Genomic DNA, 25,398 nt, shown 5'->3' with positions numbered 1-25,398 from the left:
TAATATTCAGTAGTACAGGTTTGAATCATCAGAACCTTGGCCAAGACCTTAGTATTTCCACGTTATTAACTATTACCTCTAGGACAAGTCCACGGTACTGAATTATGACAAATTTATTATCACAAAGGAAAACAAGTGTAGCCAGCCATCTTAAAAAATGCCCCAACCACTGCTTCAATATAGAAAGACTAAAACTACATACATTTATCATACAACAAATCCCACCTCTGACCCCTGAAATTCCCCTAGTTTCATTCATTAGAAGGGGATTTAAAAAAAAAAAAAGACTTAAAGAGCACTTTACAGCAGCATTCAGCTTTCCTATGAAATACTCAGCCTCTTAAATATTATGTACATCTCTCTCTTTCTTTTAGTAAGCTAGAAACTGGCTTAAAGAGTTTGTGAACCTGGAGGAAAAATAACCCATTCAAAACTATTCTAGAAATTGTCTTTTGGCAGAATAGCAGGTATCCAAGTTAAAAACAGGAGGGTCATTTTGTTGCTTTGTTTTCTTTCCAAAATGTAAATCATGCTTGTTCCCCTTCTACAAAACCTCAGTCACCACTCCTGTGTGGGGCTGGGCAGAGGCTCCGGCCCCTGCACCTCCGGTTTCTCTGCAGCTGCTTTCTTGTTGCTGCAGCAAGGCTTGAAGAGATGCGTGTCGATGAGCACTTCCCCGAAACGACCTTTGTAGATAATCCCACAACAAATTTTCTGTCTAAAAGAAAAAAAAAAGGAGAACAAAGTACAATAGTAAGGCAGAGTAGGAATATCAAAAGAAAAATTTAAAAATTACTCATTTTAATGAGTACAACGTGATCAAATCACATCCAGATGACAGGGAATAACCTGGTCCCAAAAATCCCACACTAGAGTCCTGTCCAGCATAAAGGGGGGTAAAGACTGAGACAGCAGTTTCCAAAGTGGCTCTGAAAGGCTGTAAACTATTTCCTACCAAAACACCAACTTTGAAGAAAAACAGTCACCATAAACAGGTAGACAATGCTGACTTTAAGTAAATGCAGAATATATCAAAAAATACACAATTATCAAATATACATAAAAGATTTAGCCCCTTATATGCCCCTCTCCAAACCCACCTTTTCTCCTTCTTGCCTTAATTTTAGGTTTATCATTCCCCCTTCCTCTTTACACTTCATGGTTTTATCACATTTGAATCTGCTTTGCTTATAAATATGAACACACGGGTCTCCTTGGTAGTGCAGGGGTAAAAGACAACGCTATTAAGCTATTGCCAGCATGAGTTCGATCCCTGGTCAGCCAGGGAGCTGACCCAGATGGCGCAGCAGACTTCCCCTGCTTCTCCCGCTGCTCCCTTCAGCAATGTGTTTCAGTAGATAGGCCTGTTCTGCTCCCCACTCTCTCTGGTGAATCCTCTCACTCCCTGCACCTCTGGCTTAAAGCCCAGTTCTTATATGCATAAATAAATAAATCTTTTTAAAAATATATAAATAAATATGAATACACACCCACAAAGTTTACCTTTGAACAACTAGAGTGGGGTTGGGGCATCAAACCCTACCCATTCAAAGTTGAAAATCCCACTATAACTTTAGTCAGCCCCAAAACTTAATAGCTGCTGTTGACTGGAACTCTTATAAATAATTGTCAATTAACACATATTTTACATGTTTTATGTGTAATATACTGTATTCTCACAACAAACTGAGTGTTAAAGAAAATCATAAAAGAGATCACATTAACAGTGCTGTACTCTTTTCGTCAATACCAGTTTACCTGTCTGTTTATAAGAAAATCTGTATCTAAGTGGACCCATTCAGCTCAAGCTCGAATTGGTCAAAAGCTAATCTATAAACCTGTTATAGACATATAGATATAAAATCACATACATACATACATGCATACATACATACATACATACATATATAAAAACACATATGCAATCACACTGCTATGGTTTTTTTCAGCTTATTAAGGAGGCTCACACATATTGTTAGACCATTTATTTTAACCCACATGGAGTAATCCACCATGTGAACATGGTAGTCTATTTATGATGAGGCAGTTTCTGCTACTACAAATACATTGCACACACCGGGAGATGTCCTCTTAGGTTATGTTGCTGGGCTGCAGGAGTGGGAGCATCTTCAACTCTGACTTATCAGCATGGTTTTTTTTTTTAACCAACAGTGTTCTTATCACCTCAGACACTCCAAAATTTGGCAATATTTCATTTTTGCCAATCTAGTGGCTGTAGAAATGGCATTTCATATAGAGATCTTAATTTCTATCTCCCTGATTATCTAAAAGGTTGAAGACATCTTCATGGGCTTTTTATTTTTTTTTTAATTTTTTATTATTTTTTTTAAATAATAAATTTTATTTTTATATTCCCCATACAATTGCAACCCTCCCATTCTGACCCCAATCCCTCCCCTCGGGCTTTTTATTTTTTAAAAAAGATTTTATTTATTGTTGTGTAGAAGAACTGGGGTGCAGGCCAGAGGTGTGGAGGGTGAGAGGATTCACCAGAGACAGACTGGGGAGCAGAACAGGCAGATCTACTGAAATACACTGCCAAGGAGTCTACTGTGCCACAGGTGGATTACCTCCCTGGCAGGGGCTCGAACTCAGGCCATTGTGGTGATAACACTGATAGTGCTGAGACTTAATCCCTAAGCCACCAGGGAGGCCCCTTCATGGGTTATTTAATGGACTGTTCCTTCCACATGATATCTACTTTCTCAAACCTTGTGCTCATTTTCACATTGGTGTTTCTGTTTTCCCTTTGTAGGAGTTTGTATATTCTTGATACACCCTTAGTTGCATGTATGCATTAGATTATTTCTTTATAGTGTCGTGTGAGGAATAAAAGTTCATCACTGTAATGCATCAAACTTGGTGTTTGCTTTTGCATTTAATGCTATCACTCAGCTGTGCTGGTCTTCCCCACACCTCCCAGCTTCTACACTATTTATTTCTACCTGCATCTCTAGGATGTCCTTGCTTGAATTTTTCCTTGTATTGGGTTTCATTGAGTTTTCGGCTAGATTACCATTTTACTCTTTTGTAAAGAAGCATTAAAGACAGTAATAACTTATCCTCTACCCACTTCTTTAACTTCACATATTTATAGTGTTTTTTTATAGTATATTTAAAATTTATATTATACTTGCTTGCTGAACTCACAGCTTAATTTAAAAACATTTATATTATCACTTTGTTTTACTATGTATATTTAAAATTTTTTCTTTTCTAGAGGCTTTACAATCTTTATTATTAATCATTTAGAAGTTACATAGTTAATGCAATTCTGAAGTTTTTCAATGTATTTACTGTCAACATTGCAAAGGCTATAAGGACACAAACTCTGAATATAATACTATTACCTTTATACTTTTTTTTAAAGATTTATTTATGCATACAAGAACTGAGGTATAGGGCAGAAGTGCGGGGGGTGAGAAGATTCACCAGAGACCAAGCACAGGTGGATCCAACAGAACAGGTGGATCTACTGAGATACACTGCTGAGGGGAGCAGGGGGCGAAACAGGAGAGGTCTGCTATGCCATGTGGGTAGCTTCTTGGCCAGCCAGGGATTGAACTCGTACTGCAGAGGCTGCGGATAGCTTCACAGTGCTGTGCTTAAACCCCTTGCGCCACCAGGGAGGCCCTATTACCTTTACACTTAATGTTACTGTTATCATGTAATTTTTTTTTAAAATCCCACAACTATTTTCATTTTAAATAATGTTTGTTTTATGTTTATGCTATGTATTTTTTTTAAAGATTTTTTTTAAATTTATGCATACAAGAATGGGGGGGGGGGGAAATAGGCCAGAGGTGCAGGGCAGGGGAAGGATTCACCAAACACAAAGTGAGAACAGGTGGATCTACTGAAATCCACTGCTGAGGGGAGCAGCAGGTGAGAAAGGAGAAGTCTGCTGCTCCATGTGTTTGAGCTCCCAGGCTGGAGATCGAACTCATGCCACAGCGGCTGTCCACAACTTCATAGCGCTATTACTTTAACCTGTGAGCCACCAGGGAGGCCCATGCTATATATTATGTTTATTATTTTTATGCTTGTTATGACATTATTTAGCAATGTTTGTTTAAATTTACCAAAATATTTGCTTCTTTGTTCATCCTCAGAATTTGAATCTGGGATCTTTTTCCTACCCATAGAATTTTTGTAATTAAGGTTAGTTGGAAACAAAATCTGTTTCTTCCCTAGTCAAAATGTCTATGCCCTTCTTCACAATTTCTGCTACGTATGTATAATTCTAGCTGGAGTTATTATTTCTTGGCCATTGAAGTATAATCTATTGCTTTTTGGCTTTCTTTGTTCATGCTAAGAGCTCAAAGTTCTTTGTGGCCTTGTTTTCTTGAAAATAACACCTACTATCTCACTGCTTAGAGATGTATTTCGTCTTTCAAGTTTTATGGATCCTGTGTCTATTGGTGAATGTTTTTTACCTCTAAGATGACTGCTTATGTCAGTCTTCCCAAATCTGCACCAGAAAATCCTTAATCATTTTCTCTTTCCCAGGGTTTTTTAACTATTCATTTAGCATTTGGTCTGATTCCTTACTTATTTGTACACTAATCTGTGACATTTTTAAAAATGTAGAAATTGTATTCCTAGGAGACCCCTGCTTATTTTTTTTTGTGTGGGAAAGTTGGTCCGAATGAATACGTAGTCTAGGAAAATTATAGGAAATTTAGGGCCTCTGATGTGATTTTTACTGTATATCAATTTTAAAAGGACAAACACACAAAATTCCAACTCGCAGCTCAATTCTTGCCTAATCCACCTCCAACCATGTGTGCTACCAGCTGTTTGCCAAATGCCACTTTATGTAGGAAACTGTTGCCTGTGATTAAGAGGCTTGCTGGTGAGCGACATTGTCTGTTGCTTGTACCTTTTCCAGTATGTGAGGTCTAGGAAGGAAAATACGGGCGTTCGGTTAGAGCCAGAAGCCATCTCTGTGTCGGAGCCATCATCTGACTGGTTACTGTAACAGGGAGACTGGGCAGGGGAGGCACTTGAGGTGGTGCTGTGAGCATCAGAATCTGGAAGAGGAGATAGGTACAATCCCATTTATATGCAGTCGCAGCTCAGCCCCAGCATACAACAGTGCACAAATTAGCAAAAAGAATAAAGGAATTTATTTTCTACTCACTGCTGATATTTGAAGATTTTGTACTAAAATGTTTCTAAAAGAAAATGAGGACTTAAACTTTCAGGAAGATAAAAGCAGACTAACTTTTCCCTATTCCTAACTAAATAGAACTAAAAACTGTGCATATTACGTAACAATAAACCTAAAGACTGAAAAGTGACAATAGCTAGGGAAGAGCTCAAGAGGTAAGAAAGGATACAGAGGTGAGGGGTTCCTAGTATTTATGGTTTTTCTTTTGTCACATAAATCTGTCTTGGAGCTGAAGCCAGCAACCCAAATACACCAAATATGAAGAAAGGCAAAAAAAAGCCTGCTCTCTCTAGCAAAGGCCCAGGAAAGAGGCCGCCTAACAAGACAGAAAACTTTTATTGAATAATAACCATTCTATTCTACTCAAACACCACAAAAAAAGTCCCAACCCCACCCACCCCAGCAGGGCCAAGAGTGTTTGCAGGGGAGGGTTGGGGTGGGGTGTTAGGGCATCTAGATTGCTACCCTCAGAGAGGATGAAGTGGCCCCCCACAAGGACCGGCACCCCCACCCCACCCAACTCAGATGTCAGAGAAGGCGAGGAGCTGACTGGGGAAGCTTCCTTCTAACATTGTGTGGGAGCAACAAGGTGGTGGTCCTCCTACCTCCCCCTGCTGAAGGGATCAAAAATAACTACTTAAAAGCAGGTTTAAATGAGATCCAGCATCTCATAACAATAATTTTAGAAGTAAAAATATCACAGCCAGAACCAGGAACACCTCAAACTGAATGAAAAGGTCAGCAGATATCAACACCAAGATGATGGGGATATTTGGATTGTCTGACAATAATTTTGTTTCAATACTTGAAACAAAACAATCTCTGCGAGTAGGAAGTCTTAAAAGAAAAAAAAGGTGGGGGGGGGAGCAGAACCAAATTTGAAATTCACACCGAATTTTGTTTCAATAAACCAAACAAAAAGTTCAGTGGATGGACTCCCGAGCATAATGGAGGGGATGGAGGTTACAATCAGTGAACTGGAAGAATAGAAATTACCCAAGCGAACAACACAGAAAAACAAACAGAGCATTAGAGAACTCTAACAAAAAAAAAATCTACATACATGCCACTGCAATCCTGGAAGTAGAAAAGGAAGGGAGTGGAGGTGAAAAAGCACTCAGAGAAATAAAACGGCTGAGAATTTGCTAAATTTGGTAGGAGACCGAAACCAAGGAACTGAGCAAACCCCTGGGGATATACCCGAAGAAATCACTGCCAAGACACATCCTAGTTAACGTCCGGAAACTAAAGACAAAGAAAAAAATCTTGAAAGCAACTGAAGAAAAATGACACCTTACCTGTAGAGGGAAACAACTGATCAGAATTTTAAAAAGAATAAAGGCAATTCATCAAATATATAAGCTCAACATGATTTAGTGATTTTGCCCTCAGAAGACTTCATATAAACTTACAAGTCAGGAAAATGAACTCTTTGGTTGCTCTCCCTGCACTATGAGGCCTGTAGCACAGCACTATCACAAACAGGGTCGCACCTACCACACCCTACCTTAGCTAACCACCCACCCCCATCATGGACAGAGCAATCCAAGTCAGTCGGCCAATCCAATATCATTAAGTGCTTATGGAACATCAAACCAGGTATCATCCTGCATAGGAACAAACAGACTGGGGGAAAAATCCCACAAAAATGGGTCTTAAAAGAGCTCATAGTATTTTGTATTATCAAAAAGTCACATAAAACATCAAAAGATTAGTTGTCTGAAACAAAGAGAACACCATTAATGTTTAATATGTCGATTTACTTCCAATATGTGATTAGCATAATTTCATAAAAAACAAAATCCTCAAGAATAGCAGGCTTTAAAGGAGCAAGTCTATGACATGTTTAAGACCTCCCAAATGAACAGAGCAGCTGTCAGTGAATGAACCACCTTAAAAAAGTACTTGCTATCTTTGGACTCATTCAAAACTAGAGTTATTTTTGAACATTTTCGACCTGTGAAAGTGGCAATTTTGTGTGTCTTACTCCAATATCTGCACTACTGCAGTATACAACTGATTATTTATAAATGTCACGATTTTGCGTGTCTTACTCCAATATCTGCAATACTATTGCGGTACACAACTGATTACCTACAAATGTCACGAGGAAAAAAAAAAAAAACCTCTAAAATGTAGGCCTGGAAACACTTCAAATAAGTGTGATTGTTTAAAACCTTCAACATTAGCCAGGATTTGGAAAGCCATTAACGGCGTGGTCAGATGGCATGGAGCAGGCAGGACAGAGTAGCATGCCAAGCCTCAGTAGCCAAACATAGACACAAGCATGGGTTGCTCAGCCCCACATCCTCTGTCGAAGGTGGCTTCCAAGACTTGCTAGGGATATTGAACTATATTCCATAACAACTGGAAATCAATTCAGGTTTTAGGAAGAAGGATGAGCTAAAGAGAAGAGCTAACGCTGACAGAGGTGGGAAGGAGCATAGGTCAGGATTAGCGGGATACAGGCAAGGAGTGGTCTCACGAGACAGGGCCCTGAGCCAGCATTCGCAGCACTCCTGGGAGCAGCTCAGCCTCCAACCTCTCCACATGAAGCTTTATCGTAAAAATCTAAAGTGGTACTGGACATACTCCATTAGGTAAGGCAAAAGGCAGTCAGCTATCATTGTCCTTATAATTAAAGGGAGGAGCTAAGAAGGCAAGTTTGAATAATCAATCCCTCTAACCTTCAAGAGGCAGGAGAAAATTACTAGTTCCCAAATGTTCATTAACACTTTCAGTGAAAACGGAGGTTAGAGTTACAGCTGTTTTCTGGTTGTTTTTTTTCACCCCCTGGTGATAATTGCTTAAGAAAGTAACACATCAAAATACATACCCATTTCAATTTCACTTTACCTAAATACTTTGCTGCAGATGTATTCAAATGTTTTGGCCAAATATCTAATTAACACAGTGCCAGAATAATTGTAGGGAGCACCTGCTTACTCAAAAGCAGTGAAGACACATGGTCTGGGAAAATTTAGGGTCCCAGGGACAATGGTTATACTGTTCCAGAGACCAACGTGGTGCTGCAGAAAGACCGTGGCAGCTTTGAAATTTGACAAACCTACAGACAAATTCATCTCTAGCACTCACTAACTAACCTAGGGTGAGGTAAGCCCTCGCTCCGTCTCCTAGTGTAATCTCAAATCAGAAAGCACTGAGATAATTAATTGCTCAGGTAAAATGCTTGGTAAAGACACCAAAATGCTCTAGAGATGATTGTTCTTCCTTCCTCACAGTACATTCACCTTTCTCCATGATTCTAAAACAAGCGGACAACTGTCTGTCTAGACTGATAGTATTTTGTCTAATAAGGTCCTATAAAATTTATTTTAATCCTGAAAACCCCCCATACAGGTTAACAGCCCTTACCCACAATTCTGAAAAAGATCTAAAATTATTAAAAGTTTATAAGCGACTGATTTGGTCATAAAATCTGGCCTTGACCTGAATACTGAGCCAAACCCAACCAGACTATTTACTTATAAGTTTACTTATTACACTTACATGGATACTACATTTTTGCTGCAGAAATACTAATGTGGGGCCTCCCCGGTGGCGCAGCGGTTGAGCGCTGGGTTGCGAAGCTGCCTAGGCCTCTGCAGCGCCGGTTCGATCCCCGGCTGCTCCCCGGCCACCGGAGGAGGGTCCCACATGGCGCACAGACCTCTCCTGCCGCCCGCTGCTCCCTCAGCAGTGTACTTCGGTCCCTCTGCCTGCTCTGCTCCCCGCTCTGGCTCTGGTGAATTCTCTCACCCTCCCGCGCTTCTGACTGTACCCAGTGCTTGTATAAATAAATAAATAAATAAATCTTTAAAAAAAAAAAAAAAAAAAAGAAATACTAATGTGTCTGACTCAACAGTGCTGATTCCCATCACCCCACAGTAACACAAATATTATATAATGACACTATGTGCACTGTATATCCTTTTCAAAATCTGAATTCCCAAATACAGATATATCACTACAGGTACCTCTACTCATCCCCAAGGAAGACTTCCTGTAAGACTACATGAGCTTGATACTCCTTTGTCATTCCTTCCCGATTTCATCATTCCATACAACAATGCCCCTTAAATCAAGATGTCCAGAGATCAGAATGGTCTCAGCACAATCAGAAGTGGCCAGTTAATGAAATAAAGATGAATTCTCCAAGTCAACACTGCCTTCAACACTCTCATTTTTAAAATAAATAAAAAACACATACCATATATTACCCCAGACAAAAATGAAAACAGAACAATATTCTCAAGTGAAATCTCGTATTTCAGTATCCAACTTACTGTGACGTTTAAATTCCTTCTGCAGTTTACTGATCTGGGTGCTTTTCATCCTGTTTCCAGACAGAGTTTTGACTTTCTTTGGTTTCAGTGTAGTCTTCAGACTGGGCCCTGCCCTTGCATCTACCACCTGGAAGAAAATGCTGAATATTTAATACCATTAAAAAATGACGCGTGCATGTTCCTTTGATTCAGACAAATGCCTGTTTGAAAGAGACAAATCTGACAAGTTTTCTAGTCACAGTGTTTGACAGCCATGCTCACTTTTAATCACCACATGGCCATTAAAGAGCCATTTACCTAGCGTTTTTTTTTTTTCCCTTTGAAGTAAACAAGAGAAGGAGTCTGTTGGACAAAAAATTTTAGTAGATTTACATACGGTGAGAATGATGCAAGTGAAGGAAAATAAAGTCTGACCTTTCTACGGGGTAATATTCTGCATTTCACAGAAAATTTTTATATACTTTTAATTCTGCCACCATTCCAAAGCAGCAAGGGGACTATGTTTGCTACTCCAATTTTAAGGTGAAGTAAATTAAATTATGTCTTTCGCCATATTTTGCTAAGATAGTAAATAGGCGAAGGTGGGTGGGAAGGGGACAAGACTGAAGTCAAGGGTTCCAGACCCATGCTCTATGCTCTTTTCCAGCACCTTCCATCCCCAAGTGAGGCAAGTGCTGGCAACGGCATGCATGCCACAGTATACTCCCCCCACGCCCGCTCCATTTCTCATGCACTCACATTTACTATTTGCAGATTTCTGCCCTTATGTAAAAAGGTTGCCATCACTTGCAGAAAATACAATTTGGGTCTTTTCCAGCTATTAAAGTAAAAAAACTCAACTTTGTAAGCTAACAAACCCACAAAAACCTACCACAATAATGTAAATCGTCACCAAAGGACAGAGTAAGGCTAGCATAGGAAAAAAGGTAAAGGAAATAATGCATGCCTACATAAAAACAAGTATTTTGTATAATTTTGTAACTTCTCAAAGTTAGCATGCGGGAAAAAATAAGACTAAAAAGTGCTGCTCTGGTCACTAAAATATTTTATGAACAATTTGAGGACATGAGGAAACAGAGGCACAGAGAACACATTACACAGCAATCTGATCTCAACTAGATGTAAGTACAGAGAATAAACCAGCATGAATGTGTCCTAAGAGATGAAACGGGATCCACGTCTAACTAGCAAGAGGATTTGCTGAACTGAACCTACAAATTGTGAAATGTACATGGTGAATCTCCAAAATGGGCCTAGAGGAAAGAGCCTCAGGGAAATGCTAGCCACACTGTTTTGCTCCCAAGCACGACAAAGAATTAAGTGACTTATCTTGGCAACAACTACTGCCTCTCTTTATTCTTTTCAGACTTTTCCACCCTAGGGATAGACTATTTCCTCTATTAAGAGGGAAAACTGAAGTTACCATAATTACAATAGAAGTATAATTGAGAAAGACAAAAGATAAACTAACATGATTCCAGTTTTTTTTGGATCCTGCCGGTAATTTCTTCCATCTTTTCACAAGCAAAACACAGGCATTGCAGATGTCTCCTGAGCGAGTCTCATGCAACCTGTAAGAGAACAACAGAGCCTTTGTGAGTCCTCTGTCCAGGAAAAGAATTCCTGTAAGTACATTTCTTTTAGAAAATATGACCACCACTTCTAGTTTGTAGATGCTATTTCTAACTATCCTAGAGGATCATCCACTGTTTCTGTGGTATAGTTCAGAAATTAACTTCAGGTCTACATCTAATGAAGCAGTTCTACGTACTCCAATTTGGTCACTTTGAAATACAGGTTGTTTTAAAATTAAACAGTAAAATGTAATGCCCAGGGGACACCCCGGTTACCGTGGTTTAATAAACAATGCCATTCAATAAGTCTTTCCTGTAATGTACAGACACTTCGCAGGCAACCAAATCACACTTTAAGTAAAACAAAATACCATGATATTCTAGTTTCACAACAAACAAAACCAAAGCAGCATCAGAATTTTTAAAAAGTGAGTGTGTGTACAAAAAACTATGAACCAGAGACACTTTTTGGGGGGTGGGGGGCGGGAGGGGAGGGATTGGGGTCAGAATGGGGGGGTTGCAATTGTATGGGGAATATAAAAATAAAATTTATTATTAAAAAAAAAGTGAGTGTGGGGGGGTGTTGAGGGAGGAATCTCTAGATCTAGTTAAAGCTGTTTTTTAATTATATCTGAGGAACTTTCATTTACCACACTTTTCCTATACTATAAACACACGCAGAAAAATACTAGTATTTGCGATGTGTACAACTGAAAATGAAGACATTGAGAAAAATGCAATTTAAAAAGTCAAGACTGGTATATTCTTTCACAACCTTCAAAATATACGCTGATTAAATAAAGTGGTTGGATGGAGACTATTATAAGAAAAAATGAAGCTGATCTTTAAAAGATCCCTTTATATATTCTGAAATCAACAACAAAGGGTTTGGTTACAACTACAAGGGGCTTCAACCATTAATCTGGTCATAGGTACTCATGATCTGGGAAAGGACAGGCTGTCAGCACTTCTTGATCCCGCCATAAGCAGGCCCCTTCAAACAGTCTAGACTGAAATACAAGGGATTGGAATTACTAGCACTTTGCTCCAGGCACCTCTCTGGGAAATAGTTCCATATGCTGTGATCTTTCTCATTCTAAGAATGGCACAAACATCAGATGACCTTACCCAAAACAGCTCTGGAAGTCCTTTTCATAACGTTTACTGTCAGTGAATCGAGAACTAGAGGACTTAGCTCTGCAAATACAGCAGCCCTCTATACTTCGGTACATCTTTGGCTTGTGAAAACCAAACATCTTTTCTTCTGGGCAATAGTCTGTAAAGCCAAGGGAATTAACACAGTTTTGTTGAGGGTTATAAACAAGAAACCATTAAGAGAGTTCTGTTTCCCCCTTCCCAACAACTTGGTATTACTGACCAATCCAGACAGGGGCTCTGGAGAAGAGTCCCTGCACCTGCCTACATTCTTGCCACCAGCAAGGCAAGCACATAAAACTCACCAAACAGCTCAGTTATTTAACCAGGCCTCTCACCTCCGTCCACCCTCTTGGCAAACATTTACTCTAAAAATGGGGCAAAGGAGGCATTTTTAAGGCATAAAATGTAACGCCACTCCTAAAAATCCTGTAAAACAGCAAAATCAGGCACAAAGGATGCACCCTAAAATTTAAAGCAAGGCACTCCCTTGTTTTGCACTTTGCATGAATGTGATTCCCCCTTTGGGGAAGTCTGAGCATTTACATGACCACTATTAACACTGCACACTGAAGCAGCTCAGTCTCCTATCAGCCCACACTCCTTTGCCCTATGGGAAATTAGCGGGGATTTCTCCTGTGACAAATGGGACATTCTAAGCAGGCAAGTTGGCCCTGAATTGAAACTACTGAGAGGAGGATACAAAACTCACACAAACCCAGGGTTAGCACTGAAGGATAATAATTTCATAAATCATTGAAACACACTAAGAATGTGCTCATGCTAACTGACCAGTGGTCTGGCCCTCAGTTGTTACAGGTGACGATCTGTGACTGAGAGCACTAATAGTAGAGGCACAAGTCCAAGAAATGTGGAGGAAAAAACTGTTCCCCCAATCAAAAACAAAAAAAACAAAAAACAAAAACAACAACAAAAATTACCCCTCAACATCAAGGAAGGAAGGGAGAAGCAGCTCTGAGGCTGGATGCAGCAAATGTGTAGCTGATAGTGAACGTGCACCTTGTAAGTCATCCAGAACATGCAAACCAAAGGCCAGCCCCACCAGAACATCTGTACTAAGAGGTGATAAAAAGGCAATGGGCATATAACAAAACCCCAATTGCACCTGGAACAGGACAAATCCAGAGTAGGGGTGTACATGTAAGGGCCTAGCCAAAATGATCAAAAAGCATTCTATAAAGTATCTGTAAGAGAAAATTATTAATGTAAATTTGTACCCATAATTTTAGGAGTTACAACCGCAGAACAACATCCTATTAAAACAGAAATACAGGGCCTCCCAGGTGGCAGCGGATTGAGCACAGCGCTGTGTAGCTGTCCGCATTGTCCGCAGCACTGGTTTGATTCCTGCCTGGCCTGGGGAGATTCCCACATGGCGTGACAGACCTCTCCTGTCTCGCCTGCTGTTCCCCTCAGCAGCGTATTTCGATCATTGTGCCTTTTCTGTTCCCTGCTCTGTCTCTGGTGGATTCTCTCACCCTCCCACGCCTCTGGCCTGTACCCCAGTGCTTGTATAAATAAATAAATCTTTGAAAAAAAAAAAACCAACAGAGAAATACACTCAAATATGTATGAGCACAACAAAAACTCCAATATTTGTCTTAGATGATGTCTTCCTGTCGCTATTCCATTTCAATTCTGGTGAGGATACTAGCACTAATACTTACAAAAGTCATTCAGAAATAGCCAAATATCCAGGCTTTGTATATGCTTGAGAGTGAGGGATTCTAAAATATGGACAGAGGATTTCTAAGTTGTCCTTAAGAAAATATTTTACTAGCAAATAATTAGCTAAACCCCGAAGTTTTCCTTTTAAACAAGGGCTATTGTTCATCAAAAGTTCTTCGGGGGCCTGCCTGGTGGTGCAATGGGGTGCAAGGGGTTAAGGACAGCACTGTGAAGCCATTCGCAGCTGCTCTGTCTTCCAGCCAAGGAGCTACCCACATGGCACAGCAGAACTCCCATCTCGCCCTATGCTCTCTTCAGCAGTGTATTTCAGTCAGTCTGCCTCTTCTGTTCCCCACTCTGTCTCTGCTGAATCCTCGCTCTCTCTCTGTCTCTCTGTCTCTCTCTCTCTCTCATACCCACCCTGGCACCATTGGCCTGTACCCCAGTTCTTGTATGCATAAATATATCTTTTTTAAAAAAAGTTCTTCAATTGTTTTGTTGGCGGGACAGTAGGCAAATAGGGAGACAGCACGCCAGAAGGCCACTGACGCATTTTAATCAAGTCTAAACTAACAGTTACTTCCATTTAAGGATTGTTTAAACAAGAAAACAAAATATTCCTAGTTGATTAAGATAACCATTTTTCATTAGATGAAATGCCTAGGAACTTATTTTTTTTTGAGTGGAAAAATGAGGAAGGCATTCTATAAATAGCCAGAATAAGGTGGGGAGACATCTAATAAAATGAAGCAGATAATTTTTCTTCAATCTAACAAACCCACGAGATAAATGAAAAGAAAATGGCCTCCAGAAGAAAATAGTATGTGATCCTTTGAAAAAAATCCCAAGGTTAAATGACAGAATAAAAACTTTTTTTAAAAAGTGCTGAGACCGTAAGTTATTACTTTTAATGTGTATTCCTGTTTTCAGGCAAAAAATGTAACACAACTCCTCTACCCTTGCACCAGCCTATGGGCTCTCCAGGCTCCCCTAGAGCCCTCCATTACCATCAAGAAGGTCAAAAGTCCACAGTTCCTCTTACAGCACTGGCTTCATCAATAGTGCTAGGAAACTACAGCCTCCCTTCTCAGCAGACAAAGAAAGTACAGCAAGAAAGGCCGGTTCATTCCATTAATACACAGGCCCAATCCTCTTACAGCAGACAGATTCCTATCTCTGCCTCCCCACCACCCCCTCCTTCTCCTCCCTAGCACACTTGCTGTCAGAACTCTCCGGAACATCTGGGGAGAGTTGCTCCACCTTCACTGAGGCTGGTTTGGACTAGCAGACTACTGAGGTAGTAGATGGCTGTAGCTAAGTACTGAAGTGGTGAAGTGGCTTTCCTGCTCAGCAGCAGCAATTACAAACCAAGTGTTCACCCTCAACAGCACTAATTTTTTGCAGGGATCTCCCCAAAACATTCCATTCTTGAGTTTGACTGTTAATTGCCTTAGACATCAGGGAAAATAAATAGCTGATGTTTTCTAATTGACAGTCCTTTCCCACTTTGTGACTTTGTGTTTGTCCTGACAAAATTCTTCTGCCTAAACATCTGATATCTAATCCTGAGGCATGGCCTCTGCCAGGCAGGGCTAGAAGCACACACCTGTCTGCAGCACCGCACCCTTGAATGGAGGCTTACTTTGCACACCTAGGAACCCTTTTCTGAGCTTATTCCCGCACTAGAGAGGCACCTGGGAATCTGCAGAGAATCCACAGAGGTTTCTTTTTGGGCTTTGTTTACAGTCAAGCAGCAGTCAGCAGTTAACCATTTTGAGCTTTGGGGAGCCTGGAGGTCAACTGCAAGTACTTCCACAAAACACTAATGTTTTTTTAAAAACCTGCCAAATTTCTGGAGCAAAACTAGGACACAAAATGGTCACTCACCGATTTGAGTAGGTGGGGGGTTGAATTGGCACATAACTGTAAATTAAGGATCTGTTGTTTCTATAAACCTTGTATCTTTAGATTCTTCTTTCCCATCCCACATTTCTGCATTATTAAAGGATTCCCCCACAATAATACTGTCCACTATGATACTGTCCACTATGAAACTGTGACTTCAGTTTCTACTCTCACAGGCATCAGCATCACATCATTTAGTACTGTTTTAATAGGAGGAAGCTAATACCATCTGAGTGGTTCCAGACAAGACCTGACCCCATACAATCTCAACCTTAATCATGTTTGGGGAAAACAAGAAAATTAAGCTTTGTGCTAAAGCCAAAAATCAGAAAAGACTTAAATTGCTGATTAAAAACTGTTATTTATCATCTAAAATTAGATAGGTAATGGCTGCAAAATTTAATATACTAAAGGTCACTGAATTGTACATATATATTTTTTAAAGATTTATTTTTATTTATTTATACAAGCAGTGGGTACAGTCAGAAGTGCGGGAGGGTGAGAGAATTCACCAGAGCCAGAGCGGGAAGCAGAGCAGGCAGAAGACCGAAGTACACTGCTGAGGGGAGCAGCGGGCCACAGGAGAGAGGTCTGCGCGCCATGTGGGACCCTCCTCTGGTGGCCGGGGATCGGTGGCCAGGGAGCAACCGGGGATCGAACCGGCGCTGCAGATGCCACGGGCAGCTTCGCAACCCAGCGCTCAACCGCTGCGCCACTCGGGAGGCCCTGAATTGTATATTTTAAGAGTGAATTTTATGATGTGAATTACATCTCAATAAGCTTGCCTTGAACAAAAAATGTAGAGCAGGCTAGAAATTCTCTTTACTCACCTTTGTGTAGCTTCAGCATCTAGAACAGTGCCAATCAGTAGTGTGTTGACTAAGCTTTTAAACAGCTGCCATTTGTATAGCTAGTCATTTTATAAAGCACTTTCACAGACATTATTTCTTTGTCTACTGTCAGCCAAACAGCTACAAATTTTTAAACACTGTAATGGTTAACGACAAATCAACCATGCTAAAATTACTGTTCTGTCCAATTTAATTCAATCACCCTAAGTTAAAAAGATTAAATAGCTAAGTCAGCAAAAGTCACCAGAAAAAAATAATATAATCATAATAAAATCAGACAACAAAAAGTGAATTTTTAAAATGCAATAATTAACCCTAAACATGTTTTGATCCATTGGTTGGGGTTTCTTCTACAGTCTTACAACCTAAATTTCATATAAATCTAATATTCACTTATTACAGCATGGGAAATGCAACTGTGGTGTTCAAAGAAGGTAGCCCATTGTCTACGAAGGATACAGAAAGAGCCTATTCTGGGCCTCCCTGGTGGCGCAAGGGGTTAAGCAATCTGCAGCCTCTGCACCATGAGTTCGATCCCCAGCTGGCCAGGGAGCAACCCACATGGCACGGCAGACCTCTCCTGTCTCGCCTTCTGCTCCCCTCAGCAGGGTATTTCTGTCAGTCTGCCTGTTCTGTTCCCCATCTCTGGTGAATCCTCTCACCCCCATCTCTGACCTTTACCCCAGCTCTTGTTTGCAAAAATAAATAAATCTTAATAAATAAAAGTTAAAAAAAAAAGAGCCTACTCTAACCTGACCAAAGCAATCATGAAGCCAAACAGCAGGAACATGTCTAATTTTGCATTTAATTCAGCACACATGTTTGCTGAATGCAAATATAACATAGATGGGAAAGAAAAGCAACAAACAGTTCTGAAGGGATGCTATTTAAGAAGGTTTATAATAACTCTAAGCTTAAAAATGATCTCATAAACTTTAACAATATCAAACTTCAATCAAGAAACAGAACAGTGAAACACAAGTTTTAGTATTGTTAGTACTCCTTTTGTAAAATATGGAATCCAGAGACAATGAGGTAAGAACTTAATTCTGCAGGGTAGTTTGTCACTTAAAACTTCTGTGTGCCAATTTAAAATTTAAGGAAACGGAGAGGGTATCTTCTGGTAAATGGAACACCTATTAGGCTTCCTTTAATTGGTATGCACTGAAGGACAGTGACAGTTACTACAGTGTCATAAACAACTCTCCCATTTAAGCTCTCTAGATTGCTTTTGGATAAGGTTTTTTTACACTCAAAAATGTCTTTTAAACTCAAAATGTCACTGGATGGACTAGACAGAGGAAAAGAGAAAAAAGTATGCCAAGAGTGACTGCTCAGCTTGAGAGTTCACTTCACAACTTGTTCATGCCATCTTGGGAAATAAAATTCTACAGGCACATAGGAAGGTGCAATTCCAAACTAAAGCATTCCTAGGCTAAAATTAAAACATTTGTCAATTCTTGATAGAACAACACCCTAAAGCTTCTAGTCACCAAATTTTTATTTCTATAATCCAACTGATTTAGACCTTAAAAAAAAAAGAAGAAAAGAGGGGCCTCCCTGGTGGCACAAGGCATTAAGACGCAACCCATGAAGCTGTGCACAACCTCTGCAGCTCGAGTTCGATTCCTGAGTTCTATCTCCGGCTGGCCAGGGAGCAACCCACATGGCACAGCAGACCTCTCCTGACTGGCCTGCTGCTCCCCTCAGTACTGTGTACTTTGGTCAATCTGCCTGTTCTGTTCTCCACTCTGTCTCTGGTGAATCTTCTCAGCCCCAACACTTCTGGCCTGTACCCCAGCTCTTGTATGCATAAATAAATCACTCCTTTTAAAAAAGAGGATACTGGAAAGACCCCTCAATGTACCAGGATTCTTGAAGTACTGAAATTAATGCTGCCTTCACACCACAGTCTATTTCAACCCTTAAAAGAATGCAACGGATCTATAAATGCACACAGTGGGGGAATACTGAGTATGACCCAGGCAGCATATGATGATGCAAGGTGAATGTTTTTTAAAATGTTGAACATGTTCTGAAACATGAGACCTTAAATACAAAAAAAATGACTTTAATTTTTAAAAACTAGTAAATAATGGTTGCCTCTGAGGTTTCCAAGAACGAAGGATGCTTGCTTTCACTTTACCCCTTTCTACATTGCTTTTTCTTTTACACAAGAGCACCACTAACCCAAAGCCACACTATACACATCTGACCTTCTTGAAGAGAAATAGTAAGGGAGGCTTAAACTAACTCCCTCAAAGACACAGGGAGAGATGCACCCTGGGAAACAGATTCCACAGGGTGAGAGCACTGATAGAGTGGGAAGGATTAGAACAGACCCAGAGCAGATGGGAAGGAAACTGCAGAGAAGAGACAAGCAGAAGATTTTTAAAGTGGGAAGGAAGTAGCGGAGGCCAGAAAAAAGGAACCCTGCAACCTAAGACAACTGTGAAGGGAAGGAGCTGCATTTCTTTAGAGCAGAATTTTAATGACAGGATGAGGGGAGGGAGAGGAAGAGAAATAAACATGAAAACACTGGTGATCAAAAGCGAGAAGCAAACCCGAGTCAATGGTATGCTACACCTTTAATGAGTGTAGGTACAGGGTTCAGTAAACACCTACAGTATAACTGGACCAGCAACACCCTTGGAAAAGGGTCAAACGGGACTCAGGGCTCTGCATTCTCCAGCTGCCAGGCCACGTGGTCACAGGGTCCCCAACAGAGTAGATTCATCAGCACACAGGAAAAGTCACAGAGCAGTAAGGCACCATTACTTCCTCTTACCTGTTTCTAGCTAGATGCAAGCTACATCCTAGCAGAAGAGGTACTAAATTTACTCACTTTTATGGGACAAATTTAAACTGAGACAGGAGTAGCTGACTCCCTCATGTGCCAACAACAGCTTCTCCAAACTCGCACATTGTCTCAGATACCACAAGGTTATATATTCGTGCCTGTGGTTATCTATGGAGTCCACCCTTAGCTCTTCAGTTGGGAAAGCTACATAGTCAAAGATAAAAATCACAAATCCAAGGTTGTCTGGATTTTACAGAGTGTAACAACACTAGGTCTCCTATTTTGTGTGAAAAAATACTGGTCACCCCAATTCTAGATTAAGAGCGATTCCAGAAGACGCAAAAGTTGTAATAAAAGTTGAGGAGATAGTAGTGCTCACCAAATAGGAAATGTAAATAGTGTGAATCTGGTGAAAAGACAGTGGAATGAGTCAACTCTGGATCTATTTCTGGTTTTGTCTTTCTAAGTGAACAGGAAGTCACTTTTAACTTTATTTGCCCCCTCTAATATTAGGGGCAAATTCAGTGAGATTTCTTTTACTTTCCAGAGATGCTGCAAAGCAAGAGCATGAAAATACCAGCATATGGGAACCGTTACTTCCTTGAATGTACAAGACTTGCACATTATAGAAATATAAACTATCTCTGGACATGTCCAACAAATTAAACAACGGGTAAAAATCATTTCTGGAAAGTTAAGTCTAGGTGTGTGGGGAAAGAGGAAGTCCTTTCAGGGAGGTGATAAAACTGGACCATATTACTTTCTGTGGGACTATTCTCCCATTTCTCATGTATGACCAAAAACATTCATGAAGGGGTAATGCTAGCTAGCATACAACTGGTCTGACCCAAACCTCAGGAAAGTTCCTTAAGCTCTCTCTGTCCCTTCCATTACCTCATCTACAATGCAATCTCCTGAATAACTATATAACACCCCCCAGGACTGGAAGAAATGCACTAAAAGTAGACTATATAATACCTCTGCAAACATGTTCTTCCTGTGTTCACCCATGTTGGTTATCATCCATGCAGTCACATAAAAAAACCTGGAAGTTAACTGAGCTCTTCCTTCTCACACCCTCTGCAAGGCCCTGCCATGTCCTGTCTTCCTTCACTCCTCTGGCTCATGCTCGCCCCTCCCCAGTGCTTGTCCCTGCCAGTCAGTCTCATAACTGACTTTCCTGCATCCTCCAAACAGGTGCTGTCTTTCTGACGTTCAAATATTCATCATCCCTTGCAAGGTACAGTACTGGCTTCAGTATACTATCTGGACAGTCTGGCAAGAAATGCTAAGCTTTTCAGGAGCTGTGCCTGCCTACCAGCTGTTCCAAATCTGGAATTCTGGTAGTCAAGTGGTACCAACTTGACTAGCTAGCTAAGTCTCTCATAGGGTTTTATTTCTATCTGAGATAGTTTCCCCTCCAGCACTCTGACCCGGAAAATTCCTTAAGAATTACTTCTATGGGCCTCCCCAGTGGCGCAGCAGTTGAGCGCTGGGTTGCAACGCTGCCCACAGCCTCTACAGCACCGGTTTGATCCCCGGCTGCTCCCCGCCACCAGAGGAGGGTGCCACATGGCGCGCAGACCTCTCCTGCCGCCCGCTGCTCCCCTCAGCAGTGTACTTCGGTCCTTCTGCCTGCTCTGCTCCCCGCTCTGGCTCTGGTGAATTCTCTCACCCTCCCGCGCTTCTGACTGTACCCAGTGCTTGTATAAATAAATAAATAAATATTAAAAAAAAAAAAAAGAATTACTTCTAAAACACCTTTCCATACCTTTACTGGAACACTTAGCACACAGGAGGACTTCACAAACTTGTTTATCATCCCCTCTACTCTATGATAACCTTGTACAGGGCAAGGGCTAAGTCTTACGTGACCATCAGATGCTGACTGTACAGAACACACAGAAAAGGGAGAATCGGCTAACTACCCACCAAAATAGTTTATTTAAGGGCACGGAATGGGAAATGGTCTCCACAATAAATATATGAATTTAAAAACTAATTCCTTGAAAGGCATCATTTCCCTTAAAATTTAGTTTATAGACTTGCAGAAAACAACTGTGACATTAAAATTTCTAGGAAATGGAAACCGAATTATTTCTTTAATAGAGAAGATCACTAGTAAACAAAGGCTTTCATAATAACGGGTATAAAAAAGGTCTTACTTCAAGCACGCATGGGTAGGGGAAGAGGGAGATTAGGAGCATGGTATGGGCAGAAATCATCTCAAAATGAGAGCTACTTAAACTCAGCATACATTAACATTTATCAAACTAAAATGACATCAGGCCACGTCAAACCTATAATAGGTAGAAACAACAAATACAAAGCTGGGAGAGCAAATTACTTTAGTTCTGTTGCAACTTTTGTGCATGAATATATAATAGCAAATGTGCTCAAGACTTCTGTATTTCTGGAAGTAAAAGAAAACCTCCCTCCCAGAAAACAAACTCCCTTCTTTTAGACTAGAAGCATTTCCATAACAGAAAACCTTAAAAGCAGATTCAATTATAGAGAAACTGAAGATCTAAGATACAAAATATTTTCAAAACACAACAACCCCCCCCCCCCAGCCAAAACAAGTGTGGGAAATCCCAGACACCCTTGTGGGCAAGAGAAATCAGAAGAAAGAAAATGGCATTTTCCAGATTTCCACAGGACTTTTTGATGTAAAATAGCTGAATCAGAACTGGAGGGCAGTGTTTTCCCAGAACCAGTTTCTGAAGGTGGGGGAGGGGGGGGCCAAGACATTCCTTCTACTCAAAAGTAAAGTGAATGTTTCCTAGGGCAGGTCACTGATCCAGGTCTGAGTTTTGTCTTTTGTTTAAGTCTACTTCCCAAAGTTGTCAGGACAACAACAGCCAATATTTACCACACACATTACTTCCTCAATTATTTACAATCCTATGAACTAGGTATTAATACTATTTCACAAATGAGAAAACTGCATGATCGGGGGTTTGGAATCTAGGCCGAGACCTCTAAACAACTAAACTAATATGTGTTTCTCATCCTTTCCTCCCAGCAGTTCTTAAGGGAAAAACAAAATGTCCTACTTTTAAAGCAACCTACTATGTGCACGGCATTGTAAAAAACTTGGTGCTAACAGTCTTACAAAATTGATTTACATTTCAAATAAGCTTAAGCTTTCTCGATGAAAATGATTGTAAATGGGAAAAAATTGACCATCCAGGTTCCAGATCTACAGAATATCGTGCAACAGAGGCCCTGAGACCTCTGTCCACCAAGGTTCTAGAACATCCTATCCAACTTTTTACCCCCAACCTCCCACTTTAAGTAATGTAAGAAAAGATACAGCAGAGACCTTGTCTGTCTCAGACATTCGACTCATTCACCTTGATGAGCCAAATGTCCATTGCACATATCATCTAATATTTAAAACAGAAACCATTAAACTCTGTGTTGCATTTGTAATTTCCCACAATATTGAAATTGTAGCTGAAACTCAGCTATAAAATACTAATAAAAACAAATCAAAGACAGTGCATTTGCAAGTACCTCATATGCATTTCAAATACACGACTCTGAAAATTAACTGCCTAAGTAAAGCCATAAAGCTACTAAATCCAAAAATTTTCATTTTCTTGGCGTGTCCCTATTCACTTCAGAAATGTATTGTTATTAATATTGATTGCCTTTAGGTACTTGTAATATGGTCAGCCACAAACTCGGGAGAGATGAGTTTATTTAATAAAATAAAGCACAGAACTGATTTCAATTTGTATGGATTTTTCGCGGCATTTGTGGACCCGGCATCTACAGATACTTTTCGGTAAAGACGCTTTCACATTCTATCCCTTAAACACGATCCAAATGCCAGGAAAATCGGGCAAGAAGCAACAGACATGGCGCTGCTTATCCGGATGTCTAGACTGCAGGCAAACCCGAAATACCAAAGAAGCATCCATGTGTCAAACTAGCATAATTTTTGAGCTATGCCTGGGGCCAAATACCAAAAAAATAAATAAATAAATAAGTTCGCTTGAAAAAGAAAATCTTAGGAGGGGTAAGCAGAAGGTCAACCCCAGCGCACAGGAACTAGGAAGCAGCGAGGCGGCTGGGCTAGCCACTACCCGGTGTCACACCCCCCAGCCGCTTCCTCCCCAGCCCCCACACAGAATCTCCCAGAAAGGCCCAACTCCCTTCGAGCTGCTTCTTCAAGGTCATCCTAAGATAAAGCAGAGAACAATCACCAAACGTAGAGCCAGGCAAGCCTTAAGGACACCAAGAAAGAAGCGCCCCTGACCCCCCACCAAACCACTATATAGATACGTGAGATCGCGTCAGGTTTTGCTAAACTCCTCCAGAAACAAACTCCGGGCTTCAACTTACTCTAGCTGGAGCAACTAATAAACGTGCTCGGTTTTGAAACAAACCGTAAGGCTTTTCAAGTCTGGCAAACTACCGTTCAAAAACAGGTGCTTTCGGTGTACTTTTAAGAGCAAGGTCAAATGCATCTCTTTTTATCGTGGAAAGGAGAAGGGGGCAGAAGTTCTCCCCGAGCCGCGGAGCGGATAGCGGGGGGCCCTGCGTGGCCCGCGGCGCTGCCGCCCCGTCTCCCGAGCGCCCGCGTCGCCGGGGCTGAGAGGAAATAAACACAAAGCGGGCGGCGCGGGTCCCCGCCACCGGGACCGACCGCGCGCCGCGCCGCGCCGCCCCGGGAAAGCACCCGGACCCAAACAGCCCTGCCCCGCCCGGCCCCTCCACGCCACACACACAAAGAAGCGGCGGCGCGCGCCGTCCGGTCGGGAGCTCCAGCCCCGCGCGGGCTTTCGGGGTGGTCGGGCGGGGCGGGGTGCGGGCCGGGGGCTCGCCGCCCCCCACGGCGGCCCCGGAGGCGGCAGGACGCCTCCCCGCCCCCCGCGCGCGGGCCGACCGGCGCCCCGACCGCTCGGCCGCGAGGAAAGTTGGGGCGCCCCGCGGGGCGCTCCGGCCTCCTCACCTGCGAGAAACGCCGTCGGCCGCGCGGCCCCTCCGCCCGGCCTGACGTAATTCAAACATGGCAACAGCCCGCCGCCCGCGGCGGCCCGGGGCCCCGCGCGGCCCCCCGAAGTTCCCGGCGCGGCGGGACAAAGCCCCGCGCCGCCCGCCGCCCGCACACGCGGCCCTTTGTCTCCCGCCCGCGGCGCTGCCCCCGCGCTGCGGCGGCCGTCGGGGGCTTCCGTCAGGGGCCGCGCCGGGGCCCGGCCGCCGCCGCCCGCACCCGCCCGGCCGGGGGCCCGCCGCCGCCCCGCGGGCCCCGCGGCCGCCGAGCACGTGGCCTGTCACGCCGCGCACAAAAAGAAGGGGGCCGAGGCCCCGCGCCCCGCACGCGCCCCCGCGGGCGCCCCGCGCCGCCCGGCGGACCGCGCTCGGGCGGCGGGCGGGCGCGCCGCTCATTGTCCGCCCGGCGCGGCCCCACGCGGCCAGCCGGGCCCACCGCCCCGGGACCATTGTCACCTCAGCGCCGCCGCGCGCAGCGCGGCCGTTGCCGGCGCAGCTCGCCCCCGGCCGACTTTCTTCCGGCCCCGCCGGCCGACCGCCCGCCGAGGCCCGCGCCGCCCCCCGCTCCGGCCAGGCCGCCGCCAAACTTCGAGAGCGCGTGTGAGGAGACGGCGGACGCGCCGCACCCGCCTCGCCGCGCCGGAGCCCGCGGGCCACCCACCTTCCAGAGGCCGCGGCTCCACGCGCGCTGCGCTCCCCGAGCCGCCGACTGCACGCCAGGCCGCCCCCGCGCCCGCTCCGCCGCCGCCCTCCGCGCCTGGAACACGGTCCCCCGCACTTCTGCAGTTGCCACCGCGGCGGGGAAGGTGTAGCCGCCGCTCTCGCTCTGCGCACGCGCGCCTCCCGGTACCACATTCTCCTGAATCGAGCTCGTTTGCATACGGGCGCGCGCGCGCTGGGGGCGGGGCGGGGGAAGGCCCCGCGGCCGCGCTCGCTCCCG

General features: G+C 42.9%; 1 protein-coding gene across 3 annotated transcripts; it reads right to left on the bottom strand.

Annotated features, from left to right (window-relative positions):
* Nucleotides 1–533: 533 nt before the first annotated feature.
* SINHCAF (SIN3-HDAC complex associated factor) lies at nucleotides 534–25,187 on the bottom strand. Of its 3 annotated transcripts, none has more exons than XM_037514078.2 (6): nucleotides 25,120–25,187; nucleotides 12,183–12,330; nucleotides 10,952–11,051; nucleotides 9,481–9,607; nucleotides 4,904–5,054; nucleotides 534–718 (listed from the first exon to the last, which is right to left on the bottom strand). In XM_037514078.2, the coding sequence occupies exons 2-6, from the start codon at nucleotides 12,308–12,310 to the stop codon at nucleotides 559–561; spliced, it is 666 nt and encodes a 221-aa protein (XP_037369975.1). In that variant the 5' UTR covers nucleotides 12,311–12,330; nucleotides 25,120–25,187; the 3' UTR covers nucleotides 534–558. The 3 variants fall into 3 exon arrangements, with proteins under 3 accessions (XP_037369975.1, XP_037369974.1, XP_037369973.1); XM_037514077.2 differs by lacking the exon at nucleotides 25,120–25,187 and adding an exon at nucleotides 24,418–24,477; XM_037514076.2 differs by lacking the exon at nucleotides 25,120–25,187 and adding an exon at nucleotides 23,808–23,855.
* Nucleotides 25,188–25,398: the final 211 nt, after the last annotated feature.

This window comes from Talpa occidentalis, unplaced genomic scaffold, assembly GCF_014898055.3.
Source record: "Talpa occidentalis isolate TD23 unplaced genomic scaffold, MPIMG_talOcc4v2.1 talOcc4.16, whole genome shotgun sequence".
Lineage (NCBI taxonomy): Eukaryota > Metazoa > Chordata > Mammalia > Eulipotyphla > Talpidae > Talpa > Talpa occidentalis.
Note: the sequence above shows the minus strand (reverse complement) of the source record. Positions and strands in the feature narration are given on the sequence as shown.